Source organism: Pocillopora verrucosa, chromosome 7, assembly GCF_036669915.1.
Source record: "Pocillopora verrucosa isolate sample1 chromosome 7, ASM3666991v2, whole genome shotgun sequence".
In the NCBI taxonomy this organism is placed as follows: domain Eukaryota; kingdom Metazoa; phylum Cnidaria; class Anthozoa; order Scleractinia; family Pocilloporidae; genus Pocillopora; species Pocillopora verrucosa.
In genome coordinates, this window is record NC_089318.1 from 22,875,064 (window position 1) to 22,894,001 (window position 18,938).

At 39.7% G+C, this 18,938-nt stretch overlaps 1 protein-coding gene and 1 pseudogene across 1 annotated transcript; one reads left to right on the forward strand and one right to left on the reverse strand.

Moving 5' to 3' along the window:
- Nucleotides 1-333: 333 nt before the first annotated feature.
- LOC131780068 (kynurenine formamidase pseudogene) lies at nucleotides 334-3,548 on the reverse strand (annotated as a pseudogene).
- LOC131780069 (uncharacterized) lies at nucleotides 2,915-18,409 on the forward strand. Its single transcript, XM_066170304.1, has 5 exons — nucleotides 2,915-2,941; nucleotides 7,991-8,702; nucleotides 9,272-9,718; nucleotides 12,497-15,714; nucleotides 15,820-18,409. Exons 2-5 carry the CDS (start codon nucleotides 8,000-8,002, stop codon nucleotides 17,704-17,706), a joined length of 6,255 nt encoding a protein of 2,084 aa, XP_066026401.1. The 5' UTR covers nucleotides 2,915-2,941; nucleotides 7,991-7,999; the 3' UTR covers nucleotides 17,707-18,409.
- The last annotated feature ends 529 nt before the right edge of the window (nucleotides 18,410-18,938 follow it).

The following is an 18,938-nucleotide window of genomic DNA, read 5'->3' on the forward strand; positions in this document are numbered from 1 at the left end:
AAATAAACTTTTTACACTACAAAAGAACTTAAATCACTCAAGACTAACTTGAGTATCATCATGGCTGTCATCTGTTTGTTCTGGTGACCAAATAAGGCAGCCTCAACCCTCTGACCCCTAAGAGTGATTAGCATCTAATTTCTCCCTACAATTATTTATCTCCCTTGAATCACACAGCAAGGTCACAAGAATAAAGGATATGATCACCAACATCAATTAAGATGCTCTTGATTATTAAACAAATTCTCCTTGTCAGCACCTTAGGGATGCATAGAGAATAGTACAGAGAATATGCATACTGATGTTTGGGTATAAAGTGTTTATAAATAATTGATCATTCTTGTAAACCAGTAAATCAGAGAGTAAATTTCAAATGTTTAATTATTTAAAATTTAAATGATAATTACACACACAGCATCTTTATTTTGACCGTAATAAAAAAATATGTATCTGCATTTGGTAATAATTACTTGAAGGAACACCTTTAAAATGTTCTGGACAAAGCCAGTTTTCAAGGTAATTTCAATTTTTGACACTGCTGATTAAAATATTTTCTAAATTATGATATCAAGTAACTTGTGTAAAAAAAAATAGCAGCAAAAATGTACATTTTCCCTGAGACATCATGCTATCAGAATCATAAGTAAATTCAATCCATCAAGGTAATATTCAAGTTTAAATACTGAGCAAAACCTCTAAATAGCAGCATAACTATGCACTACAATTTTTATAAACTCAGGGTAAATGCATAAGCCATTCACAAAGTGAAATTAAAGACTTGAGTTTGGACCTTTGACTCTTATTTCACTCCTTGCTGAGTTGATATTTCTGACAACTTTCAAAATCTCTTGGCAGAGGAGATCATCACTATTCACCATGTTTTCAATCATGCTAAAGTGATCTACTCCTAGTAGTTCAAGCAGAGAACACTGAACATCATGACTTTTTAAGATTTCAACAAATTCTTTAGCCTGTCGATGAAACTCTGGGGAACCATGCTCTTCAATCACAACCAAAATAGGGCACATAAATGTTGGCAACATCTTTATCAGAATTTGTTGAGGACTGATTTGTGCAGCAGATTCTTCTGTCAGTTTTAATGCATCATTAACATAAGTATTTACAATAGGTACCAAATCAAATACTCCTGATAACAAGAACATACCATGAATGGCTTGTGGAATTGAAGGATCTTTGCTCCAGTCTGACACCATCATCATAGCGCACAAATGTGCCCCAGCTGAATGGCCACACAAGAACAGTTTGGACTTTGGAAACCTGGTATTGATATATTTCACTGCTGACTTTATTTCACTCACCATCTGATGCAAGCTCGCTTCTGGTGCAAGATTATAACCCACCACTGCTGCAACACAACCAGCTTTAGTCCATGATTTACTAACAAAGCTATAAGTCTTCCTGCTCCCTGCTTGCCAGTACCCACCATGAACAAACAGTACTACATTAATGCCACCACTTCCATTTACAGCTGTGTCATAACATTTATTTATTAGTAGTGATCTTGACACAAAACACCCTCAGGTCTGAATTAGTTGAGGGGTAGGTCACACAAGTTTTTTATATCTGGCAACTTTTTCTTGAGTCAAAAGTGTGAATTTCTCAAAGAGCTCTCAAAGAAAATCTGACATATCTACACAAATTTGAAGAAGATTCAGAAACTTCCCAAAGATATCCCAAAGAGATCTGACACAATCTCAGCTCCTTGGGAAGCATAATCATTTATTAAATACTTTTCTCTTCATTGACTGTTTTTTTGTGACAAATCTTTTTTATCATATATATTGTTTGAAAGGTGCCAGTTGATGCACAGCTGTAATAGTGAAAAGTTTTTGTTACAAGTGAGAGCTGACTAGTGTGAACTGTGAGCTAGCAAGTGATCAACTTTTTTAACCTTCAGGTGTTAGAATCACCAAAAGTTGCAAGAGTTGTATTTGTTGGCTGAAAAACCTAACAAAAATTTAAATTTGAATCCCGTTTGGGTATTATTTCCATTTGGAATTATCTCCAATTCTAAAACTCCCTCCTTGAAATCTGGAGGGTTTTCTTATTAAGGTTTGTTTCTACTTTACTTGCCTGTTATAAGACAAGACTTCACAGTAAAAGACAGCACTGTGAGAGTTTTCCTGTTATGACCCGGGAAACCACAGAGATATTTTGCTTTTTCTGAATAAATACTAATCATAATATATAATTTGCTTAGCATGTGTATTAAGGACCTGGATGTTTCTCAATATCCCTACTAATTTTTAAGAACACTACATGCACGAGAACAATCCTCTTTGTAGTAAATAAATGGTGCAATAGATGTTGTAGCAATTGATAGTATATATTTTCAGGGTTTTTTTGTCTCATTCACTTCAAGTTGTGATTCATCGTCTATCTGCCTCACCCTTCTGTGTGTTGGTTTACATGTTAACATGTTTCGCTAAGAGGCCAGAATTGACTCAACTGAAAAATCTTAACACCTCATAAGCGACCTAGATCGACTTCGTTAAAACCGAATATAATTCAAAGAGGCACTCCACTACCCAGAGAATAAATTTAGGAACTAAAACCAACCGCAAAAAGTTTCCAAAATTTCCAATGCCAAGACGAGTTCCACGAAGAAAGGTACTCAAGACGCGGAGAAGCAAAGTCTAGTCTAAGAGAAATGGGGGGAGGGGAGGGTGAGGAAAAGCAATGTTTCCGTTTTGTGTAGCTGAAGCAGCTTGCTTCTCTCAAAATGAACAAAAGCTAACGCTGGAAACTCCTAAATGCTCTCAGAAAGAAATCGAGCTTACTTTTCTTTCTGGTGAAGAAATATTATTGTATGACGAGAAACAATGTAGGGTGGTCACGTTGTCATGGTCATGGCCATGGTCACGTGATGCATCCTTTTAGGCAAGAAACTAACCAACAACCTTCGAAAGCGATGAACGTGGTAAGTACTGTCTTGTCAGTTTGTTCGATTTTATAGACGTTTTACAACTCATGCATCAGTTTTGATACATTTGGAAATGTCTTCAGCGTAATCTGTCAATACAAAGAGCCATTATTCGCGTTGTCGCACGTTGTAGTCGTCTATATAATTCGGGTGGAAGGTAAACAGTGGCATTAAGCGGATCGAAAGAAAAGACCTTGAGAATCTAAGTTATCTTGATGTTACCTGCGTAATTAATTGCAAATACTCTTAAATCTAGCACTTAAAAAAGCATCCAGAAGAACGTCACTTCTCTGAATAAATCTTGGGACCTGGCTAATGTCGAGAGAACTCAAAGGCGGAAGTAGCTTACTCGGATTTTCTGATAAAAATTTTCTCGAGAAATATGTAACTAAGTTGTATGCGTTGTTTCACTAATTCTCGGAGAGCTCCATGCATAAATATGCCGAAGAAGATATAACCTATGCTCAATTTTCTCCTCGTTTGAGTGTTTTTAATTACTACAGGTTCCCTTTCGATAACAACTCATTATTAGTTTCTGACCCATGACAGACCCTCGCGCTGGCTCACTTAAGTCAGGCGGTGTGCCACTCCGATTGCGTTGCATTGTGGTAGCGTTATTTTCAATATGGCGGCGAAAGAGGCCGAAATCGGAAGATTTTGACTGAACATTCCGTTAAAGTTGGGTCGTTCCTTTTTTCTTTCACCATAGGTACATTAACTTTGATTGATTTTGAATGTGAAGAAGTATTTTTTGCGTATTTAATGGACAATTCTCAAGGACAAACGCAATCACGGTTTTTTAGTATGTACTGATCTTGAAGTATGTATTGAACTTGAGACCGGTTTTCGAGAAGGTCAAATTTGATGTAAGTCATAGTTTGAAGCCTTTCAAGGATTTGAATGGCCGCTTTCATCCTTCTTTAACAGCTCTGACTAAAAGCTCTTCAACGGTAGGCGTGTTTTGTGCATTTTAAGTGTAGTCATGGTTTGAGACCGATTATAGCAGCAAAAGGCCTATTATTGTGTTTAGTGTATTGCGTTACACAGCGTTACTATTGTAAGGACATTTCTTTCATATACTCAATCGTGTTGTAAATCTACTGTCCTAAGTTGAAGTAAATTAACTAATTGCGAGTACTGTATGGTAAATCTACTTGTGGTAAATTGCGCTACATAGCGTTACGAACCGAAAAGAACTAAAAAGCGATTTGTCCCTTATGGACGAAAAGATGCATCAAGTTGTAAGGGTTATTTTATTGCTACTCTTTAAGTAGGCGAGAATATGATAACAGCCAAAGGATATGTTATAGAGGGTCATTCAGATTCCCTTCAAGGGAGAGACTCAAGTTTCGATTTGGAGATAATCAAACAAGTGAATGTTATCGGAAACAAACCAAGCCCCCCTAAAACCAACGGAAGAAGTAAATTAGATTCTTTACTTCGCGAATTTGACGAAATTTTTCATGGGATAGGGAAACTAACTAACTTCGAACATAATATTGCCATTGATCCCAGCGTTTAACCAGTTAGTCAGCATCTAAGACGTATATCCTTTAGCCATATTGAAACTGTCAACAACAAGCTTGACAGAGTGCTTGAAGATGATGTCATCGACGAGGTCAGGGAGGCTAGTCCGTGGGCGTCAAATCTAGAGATAGTTCCCAAGAAATGAATTAAGGGTATGTTGTGACCTCAGAGAAGTCAATAAGGCCGTAATTAGGGAACGTTATATACTACCTAAAGTAGACGATACTTGCAAGCAAGGCACGGTTCAAAGTATTTCGCAAAAATCGATGCTAAGAGTGCTTTCTTTCAGCTTCCCTTAGCTGAAGAATCTAGGAACGTTACTTCATTCGTAACACCTAGAGGTTTCTTTAGATCTAAGAGCACTTCTTTCGATCTTGGTGATGCAAGCGAAGCTTTCCAAAAGATGATGGAAGAAATTTTTTTTGGAATACGTATTTCGTATTTCGAATAAGAAATACGAAACACTTAAAGCGCGCACTCATAAACGAAGAACTCATCGACATCAGAGACGAAGAAAATAATGGAAGTGTTAGTGTTAGCTCTGAGTCGCCAAATGCTAATTCTAGTGAGACAAGTCACAGCAATTCTGATGCTTGTATGGAAAATAATCATCCCGACTTTCAAGCCATTCAGAATGAAACGAGTGGAACAACTGGGTCCAGACGCACAGTTAAGTCCACAAGGAACCGTGAAAACTTTATATACTATTAAATGATTGTCAATGTTTAGAAATTATTAATTATGGTTTGAACTTTGGCCGGGAAGGATGTAGCGTATAGTGTTTCAAAGCGTTACCAATGTAAGGAAGCTTCCCATTACTCAATCGTGTCATAAATCTACTTTACTCAATAGAAGTACAATAAGTGATTACGAGTATTGTATCGTAGATATACTATCTTGATTTACGAATAAAGGACAATTGAATCAGAGAAATAAGAGCAATAACTTTAGGATATCTTTTGATGATTTTCCTTTGCGATGTGATAATAAGGGTTAGTTTTAAGGTGTGATTCTCCCATCTGTATGTTCTTGAGGTTTGGCAAAGCTGGATGAAATTGTTTTACAAAAGGCAATATTAATTTTCTTCTATTGCTTTTAAGTGTACTTTATCTCCCGCAGAAAATGACTCCAGAGATACGTTTCTCAAAACCTTCATATGGGTATCCTCTATTCTTTAGGCGTATTTTGAAACTCTGTACGTTTTTTATTGAACGTGGAGCGTGACGAATTCGTTCTTAGCAGGCTTACGGCTCCTTCTTTTACGAATCCCGTATTTAAACTAGGTATGTGACACGAAAAAGGTTCGTGTATTAGAAGGTCTCCGTCTCTTTGTAATGCGTTTATTACACAACTCGCGTCTAGGAATGTATTTCCTGAATTTGTTATTATTCACACAGGCATAGTCTGTGAATGTAACTGCTGCCATTTGTGTAGTTTGTTAGGCAAGACTGCAGTCTCGGTTCTTCCTGAATCTCTTCAGTTGCCTCCTAAGAACGAATTCGTCACAGAGGAATTACAGGAGTCGCGCAGACCCGTAAACACTTTCTTTTGAAGGAACGGCAACAGACAGTGAATCCTCCGTGAATCCGCGACAGGACGCAAATGACTCACTTTTTGTGTTACTACCATGATGCAACACAATCAAAGTGCGCACACCGCCTGAGGGCGAGTTAGCGCTACAAGTTTGCGATCGGTTGTTCGAGTAGCCTACAAAACTGGCGTTATTTATTTATTTATTTTTTTGCGTTTTCAGGCGAACGGAGGCAAAAATATTGAATTTTTTTCACACTCCTCCCCTCGCACGTGACTCGTACTTCGCGCTCGCCTCGCTGTCGCCTGAAACGTCAGAGAGTCAGGTTCGGCGGGCTATTTTTCGAGCGGCCATGTTTGATTTAGAGTTAGAATGGACTGAATAGGGAGGAGGCAAGGGAAGGCGGGAGGACGTAAACGATGCACTTCATTGCATTTCCGGTAATGAGCGGATGTCCAATCAAAATAAGTTTAGTTGAAAACCGGAAGTACTGACCGATAAACAGATGTGGCAGATGTGGAGCCCGTGAAAAAAATAGTGAGATAGTTTTTTTCAGAAAGGAAAGGAATGGTTTCCCGACCTTTCGAAAAAACTACCTCTGTGGACGCAAACATGAAGTGATATTTCCCGTACTGTATACCTTCCGTGCGACAATCTCTGAGTGTAGCTGTCATCAATCGCATCAACGATGCCTCTTCCATTTGATCGTAAAGACCGTAAACGCTACTTAGAAGCGGACAGACGACAAGTGCGCTCCTGCGTTTACCGATCGTAATCTGTTTGATGCGAACCAGCATCTGAAATATCAAGCTTTATGCAAAGATAGTTTGTAAAACTACCAAAAAATATGCAATACAGTTATGGGAAAAATTACGGTGTGAAATAACCTCGATTCAAGCCAAGTCTACCAACACAAACAGCCTGCTGATAGTGCACCAAAAACACTTTAATTCTGAGACTAAAAAAAAAACTCCACAAAAACCCGAAAGCTACGGGACGACGATTCTTTCTTGTCTAGTTATTTCAGTTTTCTCTAAACAACAATGGATGTGTAGATAGGTATGTGATTGACGTATCGGCCCATCAGTGTCATCAACTGAACAAGTTTTGGTTAAAACCCATTACTATTGCAATCACCGCCAATATTTGGAAATTGCGAAACTTTTGTCAATTTCTTTCTCGGGCAAAATTTTGACTTTGTTCTAGTGTGACGCGACCCCACAGGGCGCATTTTAGAAACCAAGCAATAAATAGTAACAGTACCGCCGAACTTCGAAAGCCTCGAGTTAGAATCTTTGAATCAATCTAAAGGGTTTTAGCATTTTTGTTGTGTCTTTTTTGTACCATGATTACAATTTTTCAGCCTCAAGTACCTTCACAGCCTAAAACTTTTGGGTTAAAAAATTCAGTTGTAGAAGCGACGCGGCGATTTCTGAAATGTAAAATGTGTGATCTCACCGAATTTAACCATCGAAATTTGCTTTTGTATGTTGCGTAATGAATAAGGCTGCCTCAGAGCTCAAATCTTTTTTCCCCAAATATGTTATACTGTCAACCTTGCACACTATAAATGTTTTGCATTCCCCCAAGTCCAGATTGCAGTCATGTATTTTATCAGTTTCAATGTAGTTTAACATGTGCGGGTTCAAAAATCACCCAAGTTCATAATTCTCATTGAAACAGACTACCCCAGTGGTTCGTGCGCTGAACTGCGCATCTAAATTTGTTAGTTCCGGCCGGCTTGACGGGATCTCTGGGTGTGTTTTTGGGTACATGGGTAATTTTGTCTTCACATAGGCGTTTACATGGTTTCAATGGGCCATCAGGAGAATAGAGTAAAATTATATTGCCACTGCCTTCCTCCGATGGACTAGCACTCCATCAAGAGGGAGTAGCCGTAGTCTTTGTAACAAATCCTTTTCTTTTACGGGATCACGTAGAGGACAAAAGAGATACAAATTTGAAAAAATTATTTTAAAAAATTACAGGTTTAATTCATGGCCAGTGCTACACCAACAACTTCATCCTCAAAGGAGACGACAAACTATGCCAGGTTGTGTCGTCTCCTGGTTGATATTGGAACCGGGGCTCTTCGAGACACGTTAGATGCCATCCATCCTCCAGCAAATCTACCCTCAGTTTTGGCGGCGAACAAAGCAACCTTACAATCTCTTAAAAAGAAGAAGATTATCGATCCAATACAATGGGGGAAACTTTTCCCTCCCACCCCTACCTCAGTGTCTTCGCGTGACTTTGACACAACTTTGCTGATGGTTCTGTTACGGAACCTGTGCGGCTTGACTGCTCCGCTGACCGGCTGGAACGCTTTGCCAGCCGTAACAGACCTCAGCAGGGAAGCAGACATTGTCCGAGTTAAGTATTTTAGGAATACTGTGTACGGTCACGTTGAGAAAGCTTCTGTTGATGACATCAAGTTCAATGACTACTGGCGTGACATCCGGGACACTCTGGTTAGACTGGGAGGTGTTGCTTATAAAACTGCTATTGACGATCTTAGAAACGAGTGCATGGACCCTGTAGTTGAAAATCACTACGTGGGACTCCTGAGTGAGTGGAAAAAGGACGAAAATAATGTTAAAGAAGAGCTGGTCGAGATGAGGAAAATTCAGGAGGAATTGTTACACGCGCAGAAGAAAATATTACATACTTTGACATCATCGAAAGAAGTTGTTGACCAGGGTAAGACCTGTCACAAGTACACATTCGACACGTAGTATTTGACTACGTTCATATTTCATTAAGTTCCCCCAATTCAATCTATTTTGTTGCTCCACTTCACCGCTCCCATCAATATATTATTGAGAAAGTGATCTTATACTTTGTTCATTTACTTAGCAATGAATTAGATAAATTTATAATGCGTCTTATATTCTATTAAGTCACTCAGTACGTAGTAAATATTTACCAATTAAGAGTTAAACGTTCGTCTTAGTAACGTAAATGCCGTTCTGTTACAGATTAAACGGACGTGCCGAGTTCCCCTTCCCTCCCCCCCGGCTTCGCTTTTTACATCGGCAGCGCAATCATTATCACTCTACTTTACCTTGTTCTTTCTGTTAATTTACGCCACTCTGGACTATTAAAATGTTCTGATTGCTGATTTTTCGGGAATGTGTTGTGCTCGGAGCCTCTTCTCTTGATTGTGCCGTTATCAAGACTCATTGTCGGGCCACGACAGTGTTATAAATTTTTTAGACAAGAGGTGAGGTTGTGAAATCATTTATTAGTGTTATTATTTTTCATTTCAGGCACAGTTACGGTGCAACATGACATACCTCTTAAAGTCATCCCCAGAGATCTTAGCGCTGAAAAACTGGAGAAATTCAAACAGCATTTTAGGGAGGACATTTTAACGTTCATGGACAACAACGAACTTTCTCCAACCGGAGGAATAGGTGAATTCCTTAAGTATATAGAAGACACTTACAAACTGCTCACAAAGGCATTGGGTTATGGCTGCCTAGAAATACGAGTGCAATGCCACAATCTGGAGAGCCTGGAAAGACTGAGGAAAGACTGCAACCATGGCTTCCTCAACAGAATGGCTGAAAGATACCTGGTAACGAATGAACTTAAAAAGAAACTTGATCTGAAAGCTTTAAGATTAAGTATTAAGATCAATGAAAAGGACTACTTGGCATGCAAAGAGTCTTTCCTGGAGGTTGTGAAGCCACTAAAAGAAGAGTCTGTCTCAGGTATTTATTTGAATTGTTTGTCATATCTTTGTAAAGGTATTGAGAGTAGCATTACTTTTAAAATTTTTAATTTTCAAAGTTTTCTAATTGTGGTATGTATTTACTGCAGATCTCGGCTTCTAATTTAATAGGCTAATTTAGTGTTATTAACTTAGTCGATAACGTAAATTTGCCTCCGTAAAGAGTTTAAAAGCTGACGTTTCGAGCGTTAGCCCTTCGTCAGAGCTATTGTGTGTGGGCTTCTATGCAGAAAATGGAGCTACGCTATCGGTGGGAATGTGGTGAAGAGAAAACAAGATTAAATTACTTTTTGTTGAAAGAAAAGCGCCCGGTGATACCGTGGGGATTAAGAGTGCCAATTTGAACGATAAATTTTTGTTCTAGAGTTTTGCGGCTTTCCAAACTGCCTAGATGTAGGGAAAGGCCGCAAACTGCCATATGCTGCTTAGAATGATTAGCGAGATTAAATTGTCTAGCGACTGGTTTGGATGCGTCCTTCTCATTTCTTTCTACGTCGCGAAGGTGTTCTCGGAATCGGTAACCTAGTCGTCTTCCTGTTTCACCAATGTATAACTTTGTGCATTAATTGCAAGATATGCAGTAAATGACATCGGCAGAAGTGCACGTAAAGTGATCAGTGATCTTAATGGATCTCTTGGGTCCCGACATTTTCTCTACGTTATGAATGAAAGGACAAATTTTGCACCGTGAGCAAGCGCATTTGAAAGTTCCAGATTGGTCATTGGTTTGAAATGAACTTCTGCGCTAGCTTTCGATGCAAAACTTGTCCTTTCATTCATAACAAAGGTTACGGTGGCCAATTTACGTTATCAACTTAGTTGATAATACTAAATTACCCTGTTATACTCTTCCACCGACGCAGCACCACAGTTTCTTTAGAAACTTACCTCCTTTATTCTAATTTATAGCCATCCATAAATTACTACTTATGTCATAGCACAGAGATTATCAAAAGGGGCAAATTGAGAGAGCGTCTGACCTGATAGAGCACGGGCAGCCAAGCTCTAGCTGTGAGATGATCATCTTGCGAAATAAGAGTCACGGCGAAAATGTAGGAGTTTGCATGGGAATATTTACGACCGCTCTTAGGAAATAAAACTACAGTAAATTCTCAATAAATACCTCACCGTACTTTCACAGTGCATTGCTTGTTTTGTGACCGCTTGCTATACAGAAAAGAAGCCATTTAAACGAGTTATCCATTTCTAAGTTTACTACTCCTAAAAGAAGGACGAGGCTGCACACTCCATTTCCGAAAGCCCGGTCCGAGAGGCAAAAACTCCAAGCTCAAAATGACCGAGCGGCCACAAATCCAATGCAGAATCCAAGTACATTTACTGCAGTTTCATTTCAATTCACTACCAACTCAAACCTCCCCGTGAAACCGACGCTAACCTGCAGTTTACTTCCAAATTGCCTGTTCAGACGTTTCTTACGACCAGCGTACACATTTTCCACGACACACGACCGTTGAAAACCAGCCTGGTATCCCTGTCTCCTTTGCGAGCTGAGTGGTTCTAGAACAATTGCAAAATAGGAGTCATGGCGAAGATATAAGAGTTTGTATGGAAATATTTACGACCACTCTTAGGAAGTAAAACCAACTTGGTAACCCTGCCGCCTTTGCAAACTGAGCCTCGCTAGGGACCACATCGTCTTTTGGCATCAACAAAATGTTCTAGAACCACTGAAGCAATTTGGAAGCAAACAGCGGCTTAGCGTCGGTTTCACGGGGAAGATTGAGTTGGTAGTGAATTGAAATGAAACTGCAGTAAATGTGCTTGGATTCTGCGTTGGATTTGTGGCCACCCAGTCATTTTGAACTTGGATTTTTTCCCTCGCGGATCGGGTGTTCGGAAATGGGAGTATGCAGCCTCGTCGTTCTTTTAGGAGTAGTAAACCTAGAAATGGATAACTCGTTCAAATGGCTTCTTTTCAATATAGTAAGCGGTAACAAAAGAAGGAATGCACTGTGAAAGTAAGGTGAGGTATTTATTGAGAATTTACTATAGTTTTACTTCCTAAAAGCGGTCGTAAATATTTCCATACTGGTCCAACAAAACCAAACAGGCAATCCAACCAGGCTACGCAAATCGTATAATTTATTCCAATATATTATTATTCGATCTAAAGAAAAGAACGAGATACATTTGAGAAATTGAACAGGATCCATCGATTCATAAACACACGAGTAAAACTATTAGATAGAATTACAGCACCACTGAGAACTTACTTCTACGACGATGTCTAGTAGGATTGTTTCACGGTGTATAGCTACGTACAGGTCAGCAACAGATGAAACAGGTCAGGGTATAACAGAACACGGGTCAGCAAGACAGGTTAGCAGAACTTGTACGTATCTTCGAATCTTAAGTATCTGAACTGAAAACTGAACTATTCACGTGGTTTAATTACATAAGCTAATACAAACGCTTATATTTACGCCACCGTGGCGTATTATTATTATTATTTCGCAAAATGATCATATGCATCTCACAGCTGGAGCTTGAGCTGCCTGTAGAAAGAGCAACTAGTTTTAGGATTCTTACAAGACTAACCCAAGCAGTTTGGAACACAGCCCACAACTGAAAAATACCCTTAACTTGTCTTTCCAAGAACCCTGAACTACGTTAACGGCTGTTCGTTGACCAAATAAAATGTCTAAAACGAACGAGGACTCAACTCCTATAACTTTAGCGACCATACCCTGCATAAATTGCATGTTCAAAGTCATCTTGTGCATCCTTCTATCACCAGCTCCTTCGTTTACCCCAGCACTTGCGATAAAAAAGGAACTTGATGATAGAAAGGGAGAAACAGCTGACTACGGAAACTTAGAAACATTGTTTCATTCACCTGGTGAATCCGAAAAGGCTAACGAATACACCGAGAAAGCGCTCGCGGTGAGAGAGAAAATTGGCGACAGAAAGGGAGAAGCAGCTGAGTACGGAAACTTAGGATCATTGCTTTATTCAATGGGTGAATACGAAAAGGCTGAAGAATACACCGAGAAAGCACTTTCGGAAACAATCGAAAAAAGGTCGAAAATGGACAAAGAAGAACTTATAGCAACCTTCCAGATGGCTATAGGGTTTGCGGTTGTCACCTTCCTCGTGAACACTAATCGTGGCCTACAAGCCATGATGTTAGGCGAAGAATGTTTGAACTTTCTAAAATCTGAAGAGCTTGAATCGAAGACCGGTTTTCAACTTACCGAGGCAATCAATTTGCTAATGCTCAAGACGGCTTACATGGCTTCCAGTTACACATCTGCAGAAAGATATGCCAAGGAACTTCTTGATATGTACCATGCCTCTGGTGACACAATTAAAGAAGGAAAAATAACTTTCAACCTGGGAGAGATATATGAGAGCCAAAATGAATTTGAAAAGGCAAAACAATATTATCAGAAGGCAGTTGATGTGACGAGATGTACTGCTGACAAACAAACGGAGGCAAAATGTTACTTTGCGATGGGAAATTTATCTTATTCGCGTATTGAATATCACAAAGCTAAGAAGTATTTCAAGAAAGCACTGGCAACCACGGTGTCCTATGGTGACAGAATCAGGGAAGCTACCATTTACGGAAACCTAGGTACAGTCGTTCAGTCGCTAGGAAAATACGACAAAGCTGAGAAATATTACAAGAAAGCACTTGAAATCGAGAAAGAGATTGGCAACAGAAGGGGAGAAGCAACTGGCTACAGAAACTTAGGAACATTTCTTCATTCACTGGGTGGATACCAAAAGGCTAAAGAGTACATCGAGAAAGCACTTGCAATCACAAAGGAAATTGGCGACAAAACGGGAGAAGCAGCTGATTATGGAAACTTAGGAACATTGTTTCATTCGTTGGGTGAATACAAAAGGGCTAAAGAATACACCGAGAAAGCACTTGCAATCAGAAAGGAAATAGGCGACAGAAACGGAGAAGCAGCTGACTATGGAAACTTAGGAACATTGTTTTATTCACTGAGTGACTACGAAAAGGCTAAAGAATACACCGAGAAAGCACTTGCACTCAGAAAGGAAATTGGCGACAGAAACGGAGAAGCAGTTGGCTACGGAAACTTAGGAGCATTGTTTCACTCACTGGGTGACTACGAAAAGGCCAAAGAATACACAGAAAATGCACTTGCAATCAGAAAGGAAATTGGCGACAAAAAGGGAGAAGCAGCTGACTACGGAAACTTAGGAACATTGTTTCATTCACCGAGTGAATACAAAAAGGCTAAAGAATACACCTACAAGGCACTTGCAATTAGAGAGGAAATTGGTGACAGACAAGGAGAAGCAACTGATTACGGAAACTTAGCAAGATTGTTTCATTCACTGGGTGAATATGAAAAGGCTAAAGAATACACCGAAAAAGCACTTGCAATTAGAGAGAAAATTGGTGACAGAGAGGGAGAAGCAGCTGAATACGGAAACTTAGGAACATTGTTTTATTCACTGGGTGACTACGAAAAGGCTAAAGAATACACCGAAAAAGCACTTGCAATCAGAAAGGAAATCGGTGACAGAAAGGGAGAAGCAGCTGGCTACGGAAACTTAGGATCATTGTTTCATTCGCTGGGTGAATACGAAAAGGCCAAAGAACACACCGAGAAAGCACTTGCAATCAGAGAGGAAATTGGCGACAAAAAGGGAGAAGCAGCTGGCTACGGAAACTTAGGAACATTGTTTCATTCATTGGGTGACCACGAAAAGGCTAAAGAATACACCGAGAAAGCACTTGCAATCAGAAAGAAAATCGGCGACAGAAAGGGAGAAGCAGCTGACTATGGAAACTTAGGAACATTGTTTTATTCACTGGGTGAATACAAAAAGGCCAAAGAATACACCGAGAAAGCACTTGCAATAAGATTGGAATTTAGCGACAGAAAGGGAGAAGCAGCTAATTACGGAAACTTAGGAGCATTGTTTCATTCACTGGGTGAATATGAAAAGGCTAAAGAATACACCGAGAAAGCACTTGCGATGAGAATGGAAATTGAAGACAGAAAGGGAGAAGCAACTGGCTACGGAAACTTAGGAACATTGTTTTATTCATTGGGTGACTACAAAAAGGCTAAAGAATACACTGAGAAAGCACTTTTAATCAGAAAGGAAGTTGGTGACAGAGAGGGAGAAGCAGCTGACTACGGCAATTTGGGAGCATTGTGTCATTCACTGGGTGCATACGTAAAGGCTAAAGAATACACCGAGAAAGCACTTGCAATCAGAAAGGAAATTGGCGACAAAACGGGAGAAGCAGCTGATTACGGAAACTTAGGAACATTGTTTCATTCACTGGGTGAATACAACAAGGCTAAAGAATACACTGAGAAAGCACTTGAAATCAGAAAGGAAATTGGCGACAAAAAGGGAGAGGCAGCTGACTACGGGAATTTTGGAGCATTGTTTCATTCACTGAGTGAATACGAAAAGGCCAAAGAATACACCGAAAAAGCACTTACAATCAGAGAGGAAATTGGTGACAGAGAGGGAGAAGCAGCTGACTACGTAAACTTAGGAACATTGTTTCATTCACTGGGTGACTACGAAAAGGCCAAAGAATACACCGAAAAAGCACTTGCAATCAGAAAGGAAATTGGCGACAAAAAGGGAGAAGCAACTGGCTACGGAAACTTAGGAACATTGTTTCATTCATTGGGTGACTACGAAAAGGCCAAAGAATACACCGGAAAGGCACTTGCAATCAGAAAGGAAATTGGCGACAAAAAGGGAGAAGCAGCTGACTACGGAAACTTAGGAACATTGTTTCATTCATTGGGTGACTACAAAAAGGCTAAAGAATGTTCCGAGAAAGCACTTGCAATCACAAAGGAAATCGGCGACAGAAAGGGAAAAGCAGCTGTCTACGGAAACTTAGGAACACTGTTTCATTCACTGGGTGAATACGAAAGGGCTAAAGAATATACCGAGAAAGCACTTGCAATCAGAAAGAAAATTGGTGACAGAAAGGGAGAAGCAGCTGACTACGGAAACTTAGGAGCATTGTTTCATTCACTGAGTAAATACGAAAAGGCTAAAGAATACACCGAAAAAGCACTTGCAATCAGAAAGGAAATTGGCGACAGAGAGGGAGAAGCAGCTGACTACGGAAACTTAGGAGCATTGTTTCATTCACTGAGTGAATACGAAAAGGCTAAAGAATACACCGAGAAAGCACTTGCAATCAGAAAGAAAATTGGTGACAGAAAGGGAGAAGCAGCTGACTACGGAAACTTAGGAGCATTGTTTCATTCATTGAGTGAATACGAAAAGGCTAAAGAATACACCGAGAAAGCACTTGCAATCAGAAAGGAAATTGGCGATAGAGAGGGAGAAGCAGCTGACTACGGAAACTTAGGAGCATTGTTTCATTCACTGAGTGAATACGAAAAGGCTAAAGAATACACCGAGAAAGCACTTGCAATCAGAAAGAAAACTGGTGCCAGAAAGGGAGAAGCAGCTGACTACGGAAACTTAGGAGAATTGTTTCATTCACTGAGTGAATACGAAAAGGCTAAAGAATACACCGAGAAAGCGCTTGAAGTCAGGAAGGAAATTGGCGACAGAAAGGGAGAAGCAGCTGACTACGGAAACTTAGGAACATTGTTTCAGTCACTGGGTGAATACGAAAAGGCTAAAGAACACACCGAGAAAGCGCTTGAAGTCAGGAAGGATATTGGCGACAGAAAGGGAGAAGCAGCTGACTACGGAAACTTAGGAACATTGTTTCAGTCACTGGGTGAATACGAAAAGGCTAAAGAATACATCGAGAGAGCACTTGCAATCAGAAAGGAAATCGGCGACAGAAGGGGAGAAGCAGCCGACTACGGAAACTTAGGATCATTGTTTCATTCATTGGGTGAATACGAAAAGGCTAAAGAATACACCGAGAAAGCGCTTGAAGTCAGGAAGGATATTGGCGACAGAAAGGGAGAAGCAGCTGACTACGGAAACTTAGGAACATTGCTTCAGTCACTGGGTGAATACGAAAAGGCTAAAGAATACATCGAGAGAGCACTTGCAATCAGAAAGGAAATCGGCGACAGAAGGGGAGAAGCAGCCGACTACGGAAACTTAGGAACATTGTTTCATTCATTGGGTGACTACAAAAAGGCTATAGAATACTCCGAGAAAGCACTTGAAATCAAAAAGGAAATTGGCGACAAAAAGGGAGAAGCAGCTGGCTACGGAAACTTAGGAACATTGTTTCATTCACAGGGTGTACACAAAAAGGCTAAAGAATACACCGAGAAAGCACTTGCAATCACAAAGGAAATTGGTGACAGAGAGGGAGAAGCAGCTTACCACGGAAACTTAGGAGCACTGTTTCATTCACTGGGTGAATACGAAAAGGCTAAAGAATACACTGAGAAAGCACTAAGCGTCAGGAAGGAAATTGGTGACAGAAACGGAGAAGCAGTTGGCTACGGAAACTTAGGAACATTGTTTCATTCACTGGGTGAATACGAAAAGGCTAAAGAATACATCGAGAAAGCACTTGCAATTAGAAAGGAAATCGGCGACAGAAAGGGAGAAGCAGCTGATTACGGAAACTTAGGAACATTGTTTCATTCACTGGGTGATTACGAAAGGGCTAAAGAGTACACCGAGAAAGCACTTGCAATCAGAAGGGAAATTGGTGACAGAAAGGGAGAAGCAGCTGACTACGGAAACTTAGGGACATTGTTTCATTCACCGGGTGAATACGAAAAGGCTAAAGACACCGAGAAAGCACTCGCAATCAGAAAGGAAATTGGCGACAGAGAGGGAGGAGCAGCTGACTACGGAAAGTTTAGAACATCGTTAGATTCCCTAGGTGAACTTGACAAAGCTGGAGTACATTTTCGCAAGGCTCTCTCAATTTTCAATGTTATTGGTAATAGTATCAGCGAGTTTAAAACTGTTCGCGGTCTAACGGTTTTGAAATTTGCTAAGTTTAATTTGCAAGAAGCGTTTTCGTATCTTTAACAATCTAATAAAAAAATTCCAAAAATTTCGACGCTTTTTAAAAGAAAACAATTACTATAAAATACCTTTGGTGGAGGAGCATGGTGCCTTTCCCTATAAGATGCTAAGTAATGTTCATAAATAAATATAAATAACTTTAATAGTAACATCCTCGTGAGGTTTTTCAGGAACTATTTACAAACTCTTTACAATTTATAAAAGCAAAAATGACAATAAAACTCGAAATCACAATTTATGATGGTATTCTACTAAATTAAATTCTAAAGCTTATGAAGAAAATGTCTGCCTCAATAGTGTGCCTTTTAGGGCGCGCTTGAAAGATGCTAATGAGGCACTTTGCCTAAGTTCATTATGCAAGTTATTCCATATGTTGGCCCCTCTGTAGGAAAATGTGCGCTGGCCTATAGCCGTTCTGTAAAGCGGAATCTGCAAAGAGTTCCGCGTACGAGTGTTACGAGTATGTATATTTGAGCGTTTGGTAAACTTGCTCGTTAAGTATTGAGGCGCAAGATCGTTCTGACATTTAAAGGTCAGAACGGAGTCTCTATAGAATAATTGTTCTTTAACAGGAAGCCAATTTAGCTCACGAAGCAAAGGTGTTACGTGGTCAAACTTCCTAGAGTTTGTTATGATCTTGCTGGCAAAATTCTGAATAGATTATAATCTGTTTATATTCTGGAGTGTGGTGTTTGACCATACAGATGAGCAGTAAAGCATCTTACTAAAGACTAATGATGTTTTTAACAACTCTAGTGTTTCCTGGTCGAAGCTCCTCTTGACTCTATTTATTTGGCAAAGCTTTGAGAAACAAGATGACATTACACATGAAATATGACGATCGTAGGTCAGATGGGGGTCAAGAAAGACTCCCAAGTCCTTGGCAGAGTCTATTGGCTTCAGTGTTTTGTTGAATGTTACGGGAAAATTTAGGGATTTTTCCGTGTGTTTGTTTGGAAATATTTTCGCATAAACTTTTCATGTTAACCATTTTCGATTTATTCAAGTTCTTTCGCTTTAGTATTTAAAAAACCATAGAAAGCCACAGTAGTTTTGAATTGCCAACTATTACATTTTGCTTGTTACTTTGCCTTTCATTATACACCTCTATGTCAGTAATTTGATGACCAGTACTGTTGAAATTGCACGTAAATGTATAGGTGTCAATGCTCTCTGGAAATAAAAATTTTACCCCGTTATTGTTGCGTTCCCTGCAAAAGTTCAGTTAGTGCATC

Bases quoted from the DNA above. Each gene is read 5' to 3' on its own strand.
- LOC131780069 (XM_066170304.1), top strand. From the start codon at position 8,000: ATGGCCAGTGCTACACCAACAACTTCATCCTCAAAGGAGACGACAAAC. The intron at 8,703-9,271 runs GTAAGACCTGTC...TTTTCATTTCAG, and splicing joins GAAAGAAGTTGTTGACCAGG to GCACAGTTACGGTGCAACAT. The intron at 9,719-12,496 runs GTATTTATTTGA...TTCTATCACCAG, and splicing joins AAAAGAAGAGTCTGTCTCAG to CTCCTTCGTTTACCCCAGCA.